A 20,373-nucleotide genomic window follows, 5' to 3' on the forward strand; every position below is an offset into this window, starting at 1 on the left:
CCGTGTGTGTCAGTGAGGCTTCCCTCTGAATTCCAGACCACATCATGGAAAAACAGACATCACTACAGCCATTGAGCTTTACTGAGGAGAGGACTGTGTTGGTTGTGTAACAGCAGCTCAGAGGTGAAAGCCACACGCTGAAAAACAGTAACTCAAGGAGCTGGGAGACTCCCTTATTTTGCTCCTGGCAAAAGGTCAGATTATTATTTTTTGATAATAGATGATGATGATTGTCATCTCAATATTCAAAACATGTTATCCAGTGTTTCAGGATTTGCTGCTATTCTCTTTGTACATTGAACATTTTGGAGGTTTGGATGGTCGGTCAGACGTGGAGTGTAATGACATTTGCGGTCTCTATGGGCCATTAGCATGGCTTGCTAGCCTCTTAGCATTTGTTAATAATATCTCAATAGCACCGTCCGTTGGTACACTGTGTCCCATATACAGATTAGTTTACATTGCAGAGGTAAGCATCTTTTGAGCCTGGCTGATGCTGATGGATTCTCAGATACCCGTTTCAGGGCTGACAGGCCCCCCGCCCTCCCTGCATGTCTCTATCAGTGACAGAGAGGAACGATCAGGTGTCCACTGGCTCAGACATCTCTCCATTGTTTGGAAAAACCTCCCACCACTCACTTCATTATTCTTTTACTGCACTCAAACTCTCCCAGAGTTGGATTCTCTGCTGCCCACTGAGGCCTGTTGATGGAACCAAAATGGACCGGCCTCACACTGTTATGGAATTGTGTCGAATTACTATTCGACTCTGGCGTGAGCGTGAAAGAGGTGACGAGTGAGGCACCTGCTAACAGTGAGGAGCTTTGTTGCTCAGCAAGGTAACAGCATCAGTGAAGTGACTGAGATGGAGAGGCAGTGTTGGGAACACTGATCAGTTGTAGTTTTTCCCTGTAAAGGCTCCCACTATGAGTTGATGTGGTGGATCCAGAGATGTGTAAAACAAAGATTCTGGCAAGAACCTCAACAATCTGGGCAAAAGGTGGAAGATTACAGCTGCATTTGTGTCCAACCTAAATAGACACATCGAATAGTCCCCAGAGACTCCTGTAGCTGCTGCAGTGAAGTGTACACACAGCTGATCCACTAAGGCAGGTAGTCAGCTGGAAGTTAAGCAGGAAGCACATCTGCTGCTGTACTCTTCACTACCACAGCCACAAAGATTTTCAGGGGACTATTTTATATGTCTACTTGTGGTCAGACTCAATGATGTGTTTGGAATGATTTGATTCCCAAATCAAATCTCAGCAACGGTGAGTGAAATATCATCATGATCCATCAGTCATAATGGACTAAAGTATGAAAACAAGTACCTGAAATTTCCCTCTAAATTGTTTTATTTATTTAAAGCTACTTGCCACCACATCTTTTATGAAACTACCACCAGGGGGCTCCAAAGTCAGAAATCAAATCATATACATAGTGGCTTTAAATGTTCCTGCTTTCTTGAACAAATACAGGCTAAAAACACAACTTATCAGCTTATCACTTCTTTTTAGCCAGGTGAATTTTTTCCACACTTTTCATGACTAAGTCTGAACCTTGTATAGGCTGTGATTGGTGCGATAATGCTTTTGATTTCCTGTGCTGCTACATTCAAGACTATGAGCACAATATTGTGTCCCAAACAGACAGAAATATCAGAAAATAAGAAGCACAATCACATCTCTCAGTTATATCTGAATCAGGCTCTCTGTAACATTCCAGTGGTATTTTTTTTTTGCTATTATGCCTTATTACTTGTAATTTTCCATCACATGTGCTTTGTATACATGTGTTTACAGAAGCGGGTCACAGAACAACTTAATTTTGCAATTGAATGCAAATTGAGCAGAATGTGGGCACATCCTGTCGTAAGGCTTGCATGTGTGCACACATGTGGCGGCTTGTAAACATGTATATAAAGGACGTCTGCCAATTTTCCATGATGCTAACGGAGAGCTTACAGGAAGTTGATTTCAGCTCCCTCATGAAACAGCCAGCTTCAATAAGCAGGCTGAGGCTACTGCTGTCATCTCTGAAGCCACATGTCTGAACAACATGCACATGGCAGCTCTGTAGACATGTGGTATGTTAACTGATTTACAAAGACAAGAGCTTTCATTGTCAGAGTGTCCTCAGTTCAAGTTGAAGCATTAAGAGTTGGGAATCTTGACTTTCTTCTTTGCAGGTGATTGAAATGAAGAAGAGAACTCACTCCCTGCTTTGAAACAAAGCTTACTTGAACAAGAACAAAGGACACTCATACAAAGAGGAATACTTTGTTTTAGAGTTGCAATGATTCATCGATACGTCAATAGACAGAAGATTAATCAGCAACTATTTTGATGATTAAATAATATTTTAGTCATTTTTAAGCAGAAACCCTCAAAATCTGCTACTTCCTTTTTCTCCATAGTGATGAGTGTGTCATACATGACAGTAAACTGAATAGATTTGGGCTTTCGGCAGACAAAACAACACATTTGAATACGTGACTTTGAGCTGGAGGGAATTACAACAAGCATTTTTCACTAACGTGTGACATCTTAGAGTTAAAACCATTGAAGAAAATAATTGGCAGAGAAATTGATAATGAACCTCATTTCTTTTACTCTTTGTTTTGATTGCTTGGTGTTGGATATAATTCAGGTACTGTATCATTTAAAACATATGAAGAATAATATTTGAGTGTCGGAGCACAAACATATATGTAATTATCTACAAAAGCTTTTTTCATTGAACAAAAGAAGCCAAATGTTACATGATGTCTGAACACAAGCATCTGTAAAAGAACTCATGAATAAAATACAGTCTGCAATTGGCTAAATCTTGATTTGAATCAGGAAGTATCTGATCAAAGAATAAAGAGTACAAATTTAAGAAATTTGAGCAAGAATCTGATATTTGCTCTAATGGCTCATGTTGAACATTCAGCATGAATCCCAGCAGGGTTTCTCTGGACATATTTCAATGTGCAGAGGTCACCGACAGTCGGGTACATTGTGCAGATCACAGCAGAGCTGCAACAATTAGTCGATTAATTGATGAGTCGATTGACAGAAAATTAATCTGCAACTGTTTTGATAATCAATTAATCGTTTTGAGTCATTTTTTAAAAGAAGAAATGCTAAAATTCTCTGATTCTAGCTTCTTAGATGTGAATATTTTCTGGTTTAGTCTTCTAAGAATACTAAAAAGAATATGTTTGGGTAGCGGACTGTTAGTCGGGACAAAACAAGACACTTAAGTTTGCATCTTAGGCTTTGGGACACCATGATCGACATTTATGTGACATTTTATAGACCAAACAACTAATCCATTCATTGAGAAAATAACTGACAGATTAATAGATAAAGAAAATAATAGTTAGTTGCAGCCTTAGATCACAGTTGATTTTGTTGGCTTTGCCTTTTTAGAAATGATATTTGTTTGTTTATTCTAGTCAATTATAGTAGCCATAGCAGGTTGTGTTGTGCCACTCTGTGGGGGTGAGGGGTTGAGGGGATCATGTGATAAAGTGATGTCAACATTCATCTCTCATACCGTGACTGAGCCCATAAGTGTAAATAGTGCATGTGAAGTGCTGAGCTTAGCAGTGCTGGGAGCGGACAGTCGATCTGTCGTGCAGAGCTGGAAGAGCGAGGACCGCAGGCCACAGGAAATGTGATTATGAAGGTCATCGCTGTTGTATTCCTTAAAGGGGACAAAATTCCACTCCTCTGAGAAAGCAGAGGAGATATTGTGTGTGTGTGTGTGTGTGATGGGGGGGGGGGGGGTCTTAGAAAATGTTATTGTAACCCACATTTTTTGTGCCTCTGCACCTTGTAGAGATTTTTGAAACATGAAACGGGTAATATACTTTCTGCATGTTAGTGTTTTCATAAGCCTCTCTTGCAGGTTCCCCAGATGTTTTTCACTTACATTTCACTCACTCTCTGGTTAGGGTTAGGAATAGGGTTAGGAATAGGGTTAGGGGGTTAGGGTTAGGGTTAGGGTTAGGGTTAGGGTTAGGAATAGGGTTAGGGTAAGGGTAAGGGTAAGGGGGGAGTAGGCTTGGGTGGTATTACGGTATACCAGGGTATTTAAAAATCCCAACAGTATGATTTTCAATACCGTCAAAAATACAGACTCCAAGTAAACTTGGAGTAAACCTGGAGTTTACGAGGAGCACTTGAAGGCAGCATATAATCCCCCCTCGGACCACAATGTGGGTAGTAATGGCAGAGTGGTGCTGTCTGTATTCCTGCTTGTGAAGACTGCAGAAGCAGTGATTCAAAGTTATAACTTTGCTGAAAACCTTAGCCAAAATATGACATATTGGTGTCTTGTTATCTTTGTGGTGAATGATATTCAGCTGCTGGCCGTCAGTAAGTTTGTTCCTCACATTTCTTCAGTGGTTTCTCTGCTGTGGTACTGGATGAACAGTAAGAAATAGTGTTAATTGTTTTATCTCTGAATTTTTGCCTTGTACTTCCACTAAAGTGCTCGTATTAATAACATATTTCCTGTGCAGTTGGCAGTTTGCGGGCCGGGTCGGGTTTGGGTGGTTGATTGATGCGTATTTTTGTAGGTCACACTGTGCAGATTTGCTTTCATAACCGATCGGGTGGGTGCAGGTATTAAAAAACCCTGATCTACGCATTACCACTAGACAATGCCATACATGCTACAATGATTTCTATCACCAGCAGCTCAGCTTTTACGTTTTGTTTTTTTAATAGAAATACCGGCATATGCCGTTTTTAATATAAATATGGTCATATACCGTATACCCCGGTGAAATGTCAGGAATGTATGATGGTATAAAAAAAAAAAAAGATACCACCCAAGCCTTGGGGGTAGGGTTAGGGGGGTTAACCCATAGGAATGATAGTCAGGACTGTTAATATCCCAATCATTCATCAATACTACTTCCCTCTTTTTAAATCCAGATTCATGCCTGTCACTGTCATGACTGCAATGCTACAGTTTCAGTGACAGGGCTGTAAAAATGATTGGTTGGCATGTATGCATGTCTCTGACATGTGGAGCAGGGTGTCAAGTGACAGGGTCAGGCTGGAAGTGACATGTAGACTGAACATGTTCTTTACTTTTATAGTTTTTATTTGTTTTTTCAGCACTGGTCCAATTATTAAATTATATTGAATTATAGACAGTAAGCTCTTGAGTGTTCTGTCCCAGCATGCCTTTCTACTGGCCTCAGGCCAGCGGGCAACCATTATTGTTAAACCCTGTCATGTCTGGTTTAGTCAATACATCCACAGTGTTTGCAAAGTGGAGTACATCTGACAGGAGCTGATCTGCTCTCACCGCTGCAGCTGCTGCCATCTGGTTCAGTGGAAGCATTGCTGCCATTCACAATGCATTTACACATGTGAATAGTATGAAGTGCCTATCAGGCCGTCAGTGATCTCTGTACTCACTGCCACTGGGCTGAGCAGGACACCAGTCACTTGCAGTGGCAATGATCACATGTTCACATTCAGCCCAAACTGTGTCCAGAATTTCTCAAATTCTCATGTTCTTAGCAGCAGGACACAATAAAGCTGCATTCCACAAGTCAAAGTATTACTAAGCTGCTTTCATCAGAACGTGTTACAGGTTCCAAAACTATCTGGACACTCTGGGCTCTTATTTAAATCACCATGTGCCTGCAGACCAAACAGTAGATGATTTTCAGGAACATTTGTTCCAGTCTGGAGTTACATTGTTTATCTAATCATCTCATCTCTACATGGAATCAAACTAATCTCCTCTAGTTTAGTCAACAGGATATGAGATGGACTGATTTCTTCTGTTGAAGAGCAAGAATGAACCATGGAGGGCTCACACAGCATTACTCACAGCATTTTAGAGCTAGAACTAACAATTACACACTATAATAATAAAAACTTGGTCAGGACTGCAACTAATAATTATTTTCATCATCAATTAATCAATTAGTTGTTTGGTCTATAAAATGTAAATCAGTGTTTCCCAAAGCCCAGGATGGAACTGAAAATGTCTTGTTTAGTCCCGACCAACAGTCCACAACCCAAAGACATGACATTTACTGTCATAGAGGACTCAAGAAAGCAGGAAATGTTCACATTCATGATGCTGCAATCAGAGAATTGAGAATAGAACTCTTGATTGATGCATAAAATGTAAAAATAATGATCACTCATCACTAGTTGGAAGGTTAGAAGCAGACTGGGGGTGGGAGTGAAAGAACAGTGCTTGCACCCTTGAGCAAGGCTGTTGAGCCACAGCTAGACTGTGACAAATATAAAAAGTACACTTGAAGTTGATTTAACGCAACCAAACTTTCCTGATGATTAAAATTCAGCTTGTGTTATAGATGAACACACAGAAAACTACAAGTAAACTGAAGTCAAATCATTCATATCCCTTCCTATCAGTAACATTAACTCTGTTCAGTAAGTAGAAGCTGAGATGTGGGAACAGGAAGCACAAACAGACCAGCAGTCAGGTTGGAAACAAAACAGCAGGTTAGTTAAACTTATCTGGAGCAGAAAAGTAAATGTCTGTGATAAACATGAAACCTTTCTTGTGCAATAAGAGATTATTACAGACACTTTCTGTCAGTGGTTTACATAATGTAATGTTTCCTGTCAGAGTTTGTCTTTATATTCAGGAATTATTATGCTGAGTGTAATGTTATCCTAACTGATAGAAATGATGGATTGTGTTTTTGAAGAAGGATTTGAGTCACCAGTTACACATTCTTATGGATCCAACACTCAGTCCCGGGTGATTCTGCTTGTACATAGTTTTGCTTTACATCGACTCTCTGTGACTGCTGCTGATACCTCACCTTATTGGGAGGTAAGAGGGGAAAAAAAACAATCTGTCATGTACTCCCAGTTGGATCACTCTACATGTAGCTGGTACAAATGGTCTCAGGAGAGGGGGGCGGGGTTGTTGCGCTATTCCTGACATCAGACTCCATGTGACGCATTCAGATGTGGGGATAAGAAGGAAGCCAGGTCCTCGGCAGACAAAAAGCACACACACACACACTCTCTCACACACACACTCTCTCTCTTAAGATCTTTGCTGAACATCTTGTGCGTGTGTGTGTGTGCGTTACAACAGCTGTAAGGCCATCAGCCATGGCTGATGCTGAGACAAAAGGACACCCTCTCCAGTTTACACCAGAAGCCCAGGGTGTCCTCGCTTCCTGTTTCTGTGTACAACCTTTGGTGGAGCACACAAAGAGAAAGGGGGGGGGGGAGCAGAGGAGAAAAAAAAAGGGGGGGAGGGAGAGATTTACTCAAAACTCGTAACACTCAAACAGAGGTTCCATTGTGCGAGCTAACCTCACATCTCCTGTAAGGAGCTGTGAACGCTGCAGCAGCTGTACCTCACTGAGTGTGTCAGAGCAGAGCAGCTGACAGTTTTCATCATGTCTGTTCAATCTGTATCTGAATATCTGATGCTGTGTGTGTGTGTGTGTAACAATAATGTGGGTCAGTGAGGAAAATGTTAATTAAGTTCAAGTCCAGTGGTGGAGTCTGAGCATAATCTGAGGTTTGGTTTAGTTAGAGAAAAGGTGTCAGACATGATTAGAATTCATGCAGAATGTGTGATAGCATGTTGAGGAATGGAGGGAATGGGAGATATCTGAATGTACATCTAGTTTCTATGTGAGTCTATTCAGTTTCTCCTTAAAAAGTAGACACCATGAGGAGCGTCCTGAAATGATTCCATCAGCTGCTGTACAGTATGCAGCCAGGACGTGTCCGTCTCTCAGATGTGAAGTCGAGGGGTTTCAGGGTTACAAATCAAGAAGAGAAAATGCTGAAACACAAATATCTAAAAGTCTAAGACTGAGTATCACAGGTCTGCTTTAAAAACAAACGTCACATAAACCCCCCTCCCCTCACACACCCTTTAAACACACTTGGTAGCTTCCTGTCCGTGCCCATGGATACCAGTGGCTGGGAGGGGTTTTACATTACTCAACAAATGGCACCAGAGATGACAACAACAGAGCTTTAGAGATGCTGTTAACAGCAGCTCTCATTAACTAACCGCCTGAGACACTCACACACACACACACACACAGACACACACTATAGTAACCGTAAAACAAAGGAAACGCAAACATTGCTGGTCAGTTACGCAGATGTGTGAACTTAGCATACAGCTACAGGTCTGAGAGGCAACATCTTTAATAACACAAACAGTGTTTAAGCCAACAGCCTAAATCCAAATATATCTACATATCTTCATCTAAAATCAAAACAAAGCTGTATTCAACCAAATGGTTCGTTTAGATGGCAGGGTTTCCCATACATTCATTCATTCATTCATTCATGGCAGCTTGCCACTATATCAACACTGCCTGCCACATATTGATTTTCTATTTTTTTGGAGCTGTGCGCCCTGATCTCACTCTCTCTCTCTCTCTCTCACAAACAAATGACAACAGACCATTCTTTGAACAGCATGATGTTACAAACTCCAGTACAGTAGGTGGTAGTACGCACCTTTCACGTTGGTTTGTAGTCCACCAGTAAAACCAAAGAAGAAAAAGAGGAGGGAGATTTTACACACACACACATATATATATATATATATATATATATATATATATATATATATATATATATATATACATACATATATATATATATATATATATATATATATATATATATATATATACATATACATATATATATATATATATATATATATATATACATATATATATATACATATATATATATATATATATATATATATATATATATATATATATATATATATATATATATATATATATATATATATATATATATATATATATATATATATATATATATATATATATATATATATATATATATATATATATATAAAATCAAGCAGCAACCTCCGTGGCTGTAAAATGAAGCCAATGCAGAAGTGCTAAAAACTGCAGTTCCTTGAATGGCCACTTGAGGCTCCAAAAGTGAGTCGATCCCCATAGACCCCCATGTTAAAATGCCCAACTTAACCGTAGAAATAAACATGTTTACAGCCTGGTACAAACAACGGTTTAAGTCTCTATAGCTAATTTCCCCTTTCATGACAACTGTACGGGGGGGTGTGCATAATGCATAATGAAGGACATGGCTGCTTTGAGTGACAGGTCCACCAGCTGCTAGGTGGCTTGTTTCAGCCATTCGGCCCGCCTCTTTGCCCCGTTTTGATTGGCTGGGAGTGAGGCAGAGTCACGCACTGCCAAGATGGCGACGGCCGGAGCGGCTCACTTTGAGCTTCCAAACCGCTCTGCAGAAACTAACGGGTGACGTCACGGTAACAACGTCCATATTCTTATACAGTCTGTGATGAGCAGGCTCCATGGGTGCATGGGGCCCATAGAACATGTGCAGTATGTTTTCATCCGGGCAATGTCTTTACATCAGGAAGCGGCTTGTTTGGCTTCATGCGCCACTGAACAACTTTCATAGGAATGAACGGGGCACAACCTCCGACGCTGTATCCAGTTTTATTTCTATATCCATGGTCTCCTGGCTTCCCTCACTCATACATCTTCCTCACATCTTAGCTGCTCCCAACAAGGATGTGAGAGAGCAATGTGAGGAAGGAGGAACAGAATTCATCAAACATGACATCCTCACTCACTCCAGCATCATTTTGAGGAAACAACTACTCATGACACACATCACCTCAACTGTCAAATATGAAGAAGTAGCTGTTAATGTGTAGAAATTATGAAGTAACAGTTTAAACTCAAAAGTTTGACCTTAAAATTCATGTACAATTAATGAACACAACTTTAAACTATTACTTAATCATTTCTACAGAGTGATAGCAGGAAGAAAAACTACATTTTCTTATTGTTCTAACATTAAAACCACCTGCCTAATATTGTATAGTAGCGGTGCAGCGGATCACAGAACTCATGGATTGGATCGTATCGTGGTTTTGAATCAATGATCGGATCATTTTTCAGATCAGCAAAAGAAAAAAGGGAGAGACAAATATAACTTTGCTTTCCATTTATTCTTTAAAACACTTAAAGCAGGGAACTACTGGTCTTAAATGAAAACAACATTCAATGTTTAAATAAAAGTTGAAAATAAATAAAATATTCAATACTCAGTTGTTAAATTAAAATGCAGTATGAGGCCTGATACCTTCTTCCTTTAAACATGCTAGTGAAGGAAATGACAGCCTGTGTCCACATCATCATCATAACTGGATGATAATAAACATGAACGCACGTCTTGTCCTGCAGCTTGTTGAACGAGCCACCAAACAAACATCCACATACCTGTCAACATACCTGCAGATGTCACTTCAGACCTGTTAGATGCTGCTTTGATGGTTGCTCTTCATAATCCCAGTTAGAGACACACTGTCTGTCCATGACTTGTAACTACAGCAGTTTACTTTGTCTCCAATGAGAATTAAATTTTGCAATTAATCAGCGGTTCATATGTGGGTTGTGGGAGGCGGGGCAGTCATATTGTGAGAATCTGGTTATAAATTTCTGACACTGTCTGCCTGCTGCTGTGTGTGTGTGTGTGTGTTTTCCATCTTGTTTTGTATCATTATTTGAAAGTCATGACTCCTGTTGTTTTTGTGTTGTGTTAAGGTGTTTCAAACACTATGGAAAAAAGTGGTTGTGTGAATATTTGGAACTGGAAGTAAATGTAATTGTTGCCCTAATAGGAAATAAACAGAGTTGAGGAGACAAAGACATGCAATAATCAAACCATATTAAATAGGTGTTACCTAAATACTTAAGAAGTGGTGGATAGAATGCCAGCTGGCTCCTCAGTTCACAAATCTACAACAACCATTGAAGAGAGAGTGCATGTGTGAGAGGCTCAAGCTCAAGAAGGTCAGGACAATACTGCCTTCAATGCAAACAATGCTCCAAGTACAAAAGCACATGGGTTCAACCAGCTGCTACTGTTCTCTCAATACTGAGCATAGAGCTGAAAGGATTACACTACATCCCATAATTGTAACTAGTGGCCACTGTTCAGCAAAATGGTACAATTGCAACAACTGGCACAACAACAGTGCACAGGTCAAAGTTTACACTGAGCTCATGGTGAACATCATTTTAATAAGTGAAAGAGGAGAGGGCATGCTACAACTACACATTATGACCCAGCCTTTTCAGACAGAGTGGAGCTGCTACACTGGAGCAACACTGAGGGGGGCATCAATATTTGAGCGCAACGCGTGTTTATGCTTGGCCGCTCCAGACTGAATAAATCTGCCCTGTCACAGTTTCCCTTCTGGCTCGTCAATATGGACCTACAGCACGCTGCCGTTGTGGCTGCTGCTGCCTGATCAAGGGCCCGATCTAGCAAGACATTCCTGCATGTCCCTGCTGGTAACATCCTCACAAAAACACACTGTTTTCTACCGGGGGGAGTCCCCTCTCAGGTTACTCCTGAAGCTCCTGAAGTGTTCAGCTATTATCAGGGAAATGCAGTCTTTAACTGCCCTAACAGTACACTGAATGCCTCATTGATTGTTGTGAAAAGTCCATGGGCAACCATCATCAATTGGTACAGTGGAATTTCCATTCCACATTTCGATCTGGGCGTGCCGTATAGAGAGGGGAAAACTCTGCAGCGTTAGACGTAACACAGTGGAAACACCCAGGTCACAATGACCTTCAAAGCACCACAAACCCCCTGAATTTCAAAGTCCCAGTCCCAGATATTGAACCAAACAGTGCTGCCTCTGTGGATGACAGCCAGCCACAGCAGCTAATTAAATCCTGTTGTCTATCAGTTGATCGTGCATATCTGCTAGCAGCAGTAATTTTGTGGTGATGAAACCGGCTCAACTCCTGATGCTGTACTAGATACCTGCCATTAAGACTCAATATGTTCTGACTACAATAGGAGCCCTCTGTCAGCCGCACAACCTTGAGAAAATATGAAAGCAGCTTTTCATCACAAACTACTTGGGAACAGCTCATCACCTGCTTCGAAGATTAAGGAAGAGGGAAGATTGCTTTCACCATTTTTCATTTACTTTACAACTGACAGGAGGCAGTGATCTTGGACAAAGACATCCTGCTCATGTGGGGGAACATATTGGACAACCCAGAGTCAATCCAGAATATTTAACCCAGACTGAACCTTACTCATACTGCCAAACCCTTACTCAACCAACAACCCTCTGCTATACAAACCAATGCAACCTGACATGGGGCCCAGAACCCGTTCGGCTTGGCATTTTGTTGCATAAAGCTTCAGGCTCTGGTCGGGTTTGGTGATTTCAAAGTGTCCGCATGTATCATGTGTTGCAGGTAGAGAAGCAACGCCCGATGAGATGAGAAGCACAAAAATCTCACCAGGCTACTAACGCAACGCTCGTGTTAGTGTTGCATTAGCCTAGCCTGGGGTCTGGGGTCAGGTTCTGGTCTCAGAATTGGTCGTACTAGTAAGGTTGCGTTTAGTAAGGCTCAGTCAGCTCTGGTATTAAAACCACATTTACTGGCTGCGTTCACAAGGCTTCAGTTCTCAGAACTCTAAACCAGTCTAAGCTATAAGAGTGACGTTGTCCTTGGCAATGTAAGATCCAGACTGTTCCAGGAAGCAGGATTACAGAGTTGTCTAGATAACTCAGAAAACATTTTCAGTCCAGATTCAAGAGTTTTAACTTGGCAACGTTATCCTGATAACTCAATAAACCTGCTTCTTAGAGCATGCCCCGAGACACAAGTCACGTCAAGTCCATTTTATTTATATAACACCAAATAACAGAAGTTATCTCGGGGATCTTTTCACTGGGAGCAGGTCTAGACCGTACTCTTTAATTTACAGAGACCCAACATTCCCCCATGAGCAGCACTTGGCAACAGCAGCAAGGAAAAACTCCCCTTTAACAGGAAGAAAGCTTGAGTAGAAGCAGGCTCTAGGTGGGCAGCCGTCTGCCTTGACTGGTTGGGTTGAGAAAGAAAGAGAGAGAGGAGGAAGATGAGAGAGAGAGACAGCGAAGCACAGCAACAACAATAAAAATTACACCACCAATAGTAATAATAGAAATATGACTAATAATAATAGTAGCAGGGGCATCAAGGAGGACCACGGGAACAGCAGGCAGGGAAGATACCAACAACTAAAACACTAGTTAATAACCAAATAACCAAGTTCTGAACGACTGTTCTGAGTCAAAGATGTGAAGGTTTTAACTCAGCGAATCAAAGATTTCCAGATAACTGTACAAACGTGCTTCTTAGAAGAATTTGCACACTAGCGCTGGCTTTTTTTACTACTCTTATCAATGTGCATTATCCATTGTGTGTTACATCACATCCTGTGTATTGATAGACTAAATGGTCATACCATTTCCAATAGTAACAGTATGGCTCCGGGCAATAAGTGTCTTTCTACATTTCTATGCAGGTCAGCATGTATAGCACTACTTCAACCAATCAGAGTTCCAACAATACTCCTACAATACTTGTTTAAAAGTCCAATGAGGATTATGTTGGATGACTTGTTTGTTTGTTTGTTTTTTTACATACACATGACAAACATTTTTGGCCATCTTCCACTTAATTTAGTTATTCAGGACTTTTTACAGCTGAGCAATCAACTATATTCTCAAATAGATAAGAGTATGCAAAGTGGATAAAATGTCATTTTTTTTAATATGATGCAATAAAGATCTGAAAAATCTACTGAGAAATAATGTAATAATGTGTAAATGTATAAAATTAAATTGAATAGGTGGTGCATGGATACAACCTGCAGATTTTATTCTTAGGAATTAGTTACTATTCATTTTAGAATTTATTCTTACACTTGGCCTTGGCCTTGTATGAAAGATTTAAAAAGTGTCAGAAGACAAAAATGCAGCCATATTCAGAGAGATGCAGCTAATGAGTTGCTGAACATTTTTTTTGTCCCAGTCATATCTCACTCTGGAATGTTAACATGGCATGCCATGATGGCCTTCCCTTGAACAGCCCGATATCTCAGCTCACAAATTTGATAAAGTGAAAACAAGGTCAGTGGGACCATCACTGCTTGCTTAGCTACTATGAATACTGCTTATGGTTTACCAACAATAGTCTGTTCTCAACAAGCCTTGGACCCTGGACAGTAGGCCACTCATCACTTTTCTAAATCACCTCAACATCCTCAAGCTAAAGCTTAGAAAACAGTGCTCATGCCGTGATGATAAAAATCAACATTTTATCACTTCCTTTCTCGTTTAAAGCCATTTTTTTGCTTGTCCCCACACAGACTCACAGTGGGTAGACTCAACAGTGAAAAACCCTCACGGATAACGCTCAAGTTACTTCATCACACGTCCAAAATCTAGTACAAAGAAGAGTCAAATTGCAGTTAGAGGCATTTGTCACCTATACAAGAAGCAACTGATTTTTTTATTTTGAGACACAACTAACAGCTTAATTTCCATTTTTCTTACTTATTGGTCCATGTTGGCTCAAAAGCTTAAAAACAGTCCTTAAAGTAGGCTATTCAGATGCTGATGATCATGTGATATGATTGATAGCATCTGCTAAATTGCCCTTGTGGTGATTGTTTTTTTTTTTAAACCACATGTACATAGTTTCATATTCTTAAGAAGAAGCAAAAAACAGTTCTTGTAATGCTGTTTCCATTATTTTGTCTACATGCTGTATTTGTGCCACTTCAAAGCATTAAGCTTAACTGGAGCCACCAGCCAGACCATGACCATGTAGACTCAACCATCATGTGACCACTTGAGCAGTACAGTGATGCTGGACTGGACCAGACTGGGAAATTAGCCATACAAATTATATCATTACCACATTTGCGGGATTACACTAGTGTTTTTAATGATTTATGATATTTACTACAAATCCCTCATAAATACATTATTGACAATCACTTTCAGAACTGTACCATGGTGTTTCATTTCTTAAATATGTGTTTGTCACCTACCAGAGACTCATTTGTTTCTGTTCACTATGAAAAATCAGCCTGCAGAGACATGAAACTTGTAATCTGCCAAACTGGTTTGTTGTGTTGCATGCTACTACGGTGCACAATGTTCAAATCAATGTGCACTCACAATGATAACATCACACCACCAATAAAGGAAGACATGATGTTAACCGTGATAGATTACCTAACCCCTGCAAACTTCATGTCTGTGCAAGTTCATAAAATAAATACTATCCGCTGTCATGGCTGACTTCCCAACATTCACATTCTAGTTCATCTTTTACTTGGTAAACAAGTGTAAATAGTGCAGTGAACCAGCAATTCTAGTGTTAATGTGTCACAATCATCTAACTAGACTGCACCTACAGGAAGTTACTTAACGTTAATCTAGCGCTTGTGCAATAAATGTCCCAGTCGTTCTGTACCAAAAATCACTGTGATGGATTAATGTAACAGACATTGACATGGACAATTCTGAGAAGTTGCAAATAGCAGTCTGCAAATTCACCGAAAATGTACAAAACAGGAATAACCCAAAAGAAATGCTTGAAGGCTTTGAGGAAATATGCTTGCTTGCTGTCTTACTGGAATCAAGACAGGAGGGTTGATATTAATTTGAAAGTTAGTGCAATCAAATGTTTGGCACAAAGACTATGAACAGCCTCCACAAAATGAAGACAAATCCATCTTCCAATGCAGGAAGAATTGTCTTCTTCACATGTGGTGTTGTCTGCAGCGACAGGCAGCAACTTTACTGTGACCGCCCCAAAAATGCTGCAAAAGCTTAAAAAATCCCCTCCAGACATGTTTTATGACATAAAAAATACTTTGAATAACAGTTGGAGTCTAATATGTTTTTTCCACAAAAAATATCTTGTTAAAATCCAAAGAATTTGTGAATATGTAAATATTTAAAGTTTAACTGCTAGACACAAGATGTCTCCTTCGTAAAGACCATTCTCAGTGTTTGTACACAGGAAGCTTCAAGTTTCCACATTACACTTGTGTGAGTTGCATACTGGATCATGATTGGCTCCAAACTAGTTTTGACGTCACAAATTCTTAAACAAAGATTTAAAAATGTGGAGAGAAACTCTGCAGATGCATCATTCTGCAGAGTGAAGCTCAAACATCATGTGAACAAAACACATTTTTAATGGAGACCAACTTCAAGCTAATCGAGGTCAAGACACTATGTATCATCCTCTATCTTTCCTATTTTTCCTTTTAACGAAAGAGCCAAAGTTCTAAATGTTAAATTCAATCTGTAAAAGAAAAAAAACACACACATACACAAAACCTCTGTAGTGAACACACAAATATAACTATTATCCAAGAAAGCAAACAGGAATATTTGTTATTTCTGATGAGTCTTCCATAAAACTTCATTTTTGATAGACATCATATACTGTATCTGACAATACTGATATATTGGCATACATGTCAGTACAGCATGTCAACTGATACCTAACAAGAAATGTCAGCAAAGAAAAGTCAAAGATATGTTGGAGGTCATTTGGAAAAAGTGTCTCTGTTACATAGTGTGTCCACAAGAGAGCAGTTGATCTGTTACCTTGATTCTTCTACTGTCAAACAAAGAACAGTGTTCTTTTATGGTAACTGACTTCATTTATAGACACTTAACAGAACTAACAGCTACACACACACACACACACACACACACACACACACAATGCCCCACTGATTCATGCTGTTATACATGTCATACAGATCTGTTATCAATAATGATAATCATCTGCTCAAGCTGCATCAAAGAACTGTTTTTCTAACTTGGAAAAAAGCACTTGAGGATATAAAGTTAAAAGTGGTTGCCACCGATGATGTACTGCATTGCATGAATGTCTTCTATTCATAGCCAAGATGTTTACAGTACAGGCTTTGGAACAGAGAGCTATTCCAGAGTGAGCAAACCAGTGCAGAGGCCCTGTTCACACCTGGTATTAAAATGTGTCTCGGGTGATTCAATCACAAGTGGAAAGCTTTAAGTACAGGTGTGAACGCACCCAAGATGCATTGAGGAGGCACTGAGAGATGGGATTGCTCATTCAGAGGTGGTCTGGGTCGCGTATGGACACATTTCTTTTAGGAGTGTGCACGCCAATGTGTCCTGGGCCACACTGAAGGACCGTCTACTCAACTGACGTCCTCATATTAAAGTGCGAAACAACAAGTAGAAGCCACAACAACAGGCAAAATGAATTCCCATGAATGCTGTCTGATTTCCATTTGGGCTGAAGCGTTTTGATTTTGCCCACACACCAAGATCTTTACAAACTTCTTCTTTTTCTTTGAATTCCTGGAAGAATAGGCGTGAGTAGTACACTGCTGCTTCCGGTCAGTTAAAAATAAAAACTCATTTGGCAAACGGAAATGACGTACGTGTGTATTTGCATATAGAACAGGGAAGTGATATCCAATCACAAGTGTCGCATTCTGATGCCAGGGCTGTCCACTTGTGATCAGATCACCTGAGTTGTATTTTAATGCCAGGTGTGAACAGGTTCCTATGATGTATTAGCCAGGCAACTGCTGCCAACTGTGACTTTGAAGTTTATCAAAATGTAACCTTGACAATTAAAGGCTACTCAGGGTCAGATAAACACACTCCAGCTCACCCTGCTCTGGCAGAAATGACTCTTTCAAATCTGAAATCAAGGCACCTGTGGTTACTCCCACAAAATCATCTCTGAGAGTCAGATGCTGCTGTGACCCAAGTGTCCTTCCAACCAAACACAGCTGCTGATTTCACTGAAAACAACATGCACAAAGAGCAACTAATCAGTCAAGTTGGCTGCTGTTGAGTTCGCCTGGAGGCAGAGAACTTGCATGATGGGACACGATTGAAGCTTATTGCTGCCACAGAGAGTTCAAGTCACTGACCAAGATAAAATGATAGAAATCATGTGTTCCAGTGCTTTTGATTCATATTAAGTCACTTACACAGTGTGGCCAAAAGTCTATGGACAAGTGTCTACATTAAGTAATTTCAAAATGATTCATTTTCTTTTTAATGCTTGTTTTGAGGCTGAAAGGTCATAAGCAGCTAATTACACTGTGTGGCCAAAAGTATGTGGACACCCAGGTCCTTTGTGTTTTTCTTAGTTTGGTCAACTTTGTTCCAATGAAGGGAACTCTTAATGCTACAGCACACAATGATATTTTAGATAATGCTTCTGTGCACTGAGCTTGCTCCGTAAAGAAATGCTTTTCCCAGTTTGCTGTGGGAGAACTTGACTGGACAGCACAGAATCCTAACCTCAACCCCATGCAACACCTTTGGGATGAACCGGAACACACACTGTGAGCCAGACCTTATCACCCAGCATCAGTGTTTTTCTGCAGCCAACTTCCAAAATGGAAAGGCTTCCCAGAATAGTTGACATTGTTGTAGCAGCAGAATACCGCTCACTGTTCATATACTTTGTTTGTGCGTCCACATACTTTAGGCCAAATAATGGTGAGTGAATGATATCATGGAACATTTCACTTGGGAAAAGACCTCTTACTGACCGTCCAATCAAACTGTGCCATTCACAAGAGAATCACATGACAAATTACAACCAGTGCAAACAGCAAATGATGCTCCTTTAATACTTTTACTGCTCATGTAATGCAAACCAAACTGACAGCACCATAAAAAACATCAGCTACACTTCTAGCAGAGCCTCAGTCCTCTCTCTGTCAGCCATAGCATCTGTCTGAACACTTTCAAAAAGAGTCTCAGCAGCAGTGCAGAAAAGCACATGTTTCTGCCTGCACATGTGCACAGACTGTCAATATGTATGCACAACACATGATGTGGAATTAAATGATAGGGTCTGCTGTGTGTAAGGGTGAATTGAGGATGTCAGCTCATCACAGACCGCGGCTCATGCTGTGCGTTCCTTGTCATTATCACGACTTACTAAAAACGTTATCAGCTGGTTCCTACCAGCACATTAAGAGCGGGAGACACACCGCAGCATCATGTCTGTCTCTCCCGTGCTCTCACAGCCATGTGTGTCGGCTTACCTTGTCCAGTTCGTCGTGCAGCTCCGACAGGGTGGGTCTGATCAGTTTCTCCCCCAGCGGCGCTGCTGTCTGCCGGTAGAAGTCGATGTTGGGCACGGCATCGATGGTATTATGGCCAAAAGTCCTCAGGTAATAGGTGTTGGTGTGGGTGTCATAGTGATAGTGATGCTGGCCCCCAGTGGATGAATGTAAGCTGGTCTCGCTCATCACCGTGTCCCCGTTCTGCAGCCCCTCAGCCGGCGCTGCCTCCGGGGAGGCCGCGCTCCCCGCTCCTGATGGATCCGCAAAGTTCACCACACGAAACCGGCCTTTGGCTTCTTCTCCCCCGGCTCCTGGATCAGCACCCTCTGTAGGAGCGCCGGGAGTGGCCTTATCGCTGGATGGGACGGTGGTGGAGGCGTCGGAACTCGGGGACTTATCTTCGGTGGCGCCCGCTGCTTCAGCCACAATGTCCACCTGGAACCGGCTCTGGCTGGGCGTCGGACCCGGCGGCCTCTGCCCAGCATCAGGGGCTAGAAAATCATTTTCCGCCGCGGCGGAAGGCGCGGAGGATGGCGCTGACATGGCACAAAAACACAAATGAACGTGGAAACCGAGTGGGGAAAGCCACGTTAAGGGCCCGCAAAACTAAGTGGAGGAAGTGTAGAGCCCGGGAGTTTCTCTGTGACAAACGCTGAGCTGACGTCCTATTTACAGGGAAGAACACGCTGCTCTGCCCGGTGAGAAGAGGCGCCAGGCAGCCGTGTGGAGAGCGGTAGTAGTAGATGATACCTCGCTAGCTGTCTTGAAACATGAGGCTACAGGCTGGAAACTTTCAGCCACTTTCCGCTTTCTTCGTCCGTCGTAGTAAATCCAAAAATCTCCGGTCAATTTCGTTCTCTCGGAACCACTAGACTAGATCCCGTCCGCCTCTGGTCTTTCCGTAGTTCAGAGCAGGATGCTGTTATCGACCTTGCCGCAGCTCCTCCTAGACTCCCAGAGCTTCCCTCGCTGTTATTATACACACTGCAGTCGGCATCACTGAAGGGTGGGCTCATGTTAAGGGGGCCTCGCGAGAAGATAACAATCGCGTCTCTTTTTCCAAGGGGGACAGAAATGTCGCGAGAATATATCACAATACCCAAATAGTAGGCGTGACGTTATCAGGCTCCTATGGAGGTGGGGACGAGGAGGGGTTGAAACTGCACCAACAGGCTCTTTGTGTACGCTGCGGTCTGTTTGTCTGTGTGGAAGCTTCCTGTATAGGTAGGCTGTGACAAGTTGTAGGGTGTCTGCCGCCATTCTGTGGGGTTTAACAGTTAACGCCATGGTGTTTTCCCTTACAGAATTAGTTTCTGAATGGGTTAACACTTCCCTCGCAGTAGTGTATTGTATCCCGGGGGCCCAAGCCTTTTAGGACCCAAAGCAG

General features: G+C 41.4%; 1 protein-coding gene across 1 annotated transcript in view; it reads right to left on the minus strand.

Moving 5' to 3' along the window:
• Positions 1-19,973, minus strand: part of slc12a2 (solute carrier family 12 member 2) — a 75,747-nt gene extending 55,774 nt beyond the window's left edge. Inside the window, exon 1 of the mRNA XM_067575191.1 lies at positions 18,966-19,973. Within this exon, the coding sequence (XP_067431292.1) occupies positions 18,966-19,529 (564 nt within the window). The 5' untranslated portion in view covers positions 19,530-19,973. The remainder of the gene's footprint in view (positions 1-18,965) is intronic.
• Positions 19,974-20,373: the final 400 nt, after the last annotated feature.

The sequence above is a fragment of the Thunnus thynnus genome, chromosome 19 (genome assembly GCF_963924715.1).
Source record: "Thunnus thynnus chromosome 19, fThuThy2.1, whole genome shotgun sequence".
In the NCBI taxonomy this organism is placed as follows: Eukaryota; Metazoa; Chordata; class Actinopteri; order Scombriformes; family Scombridae; genus Thunnus; species Thunnus thynnus.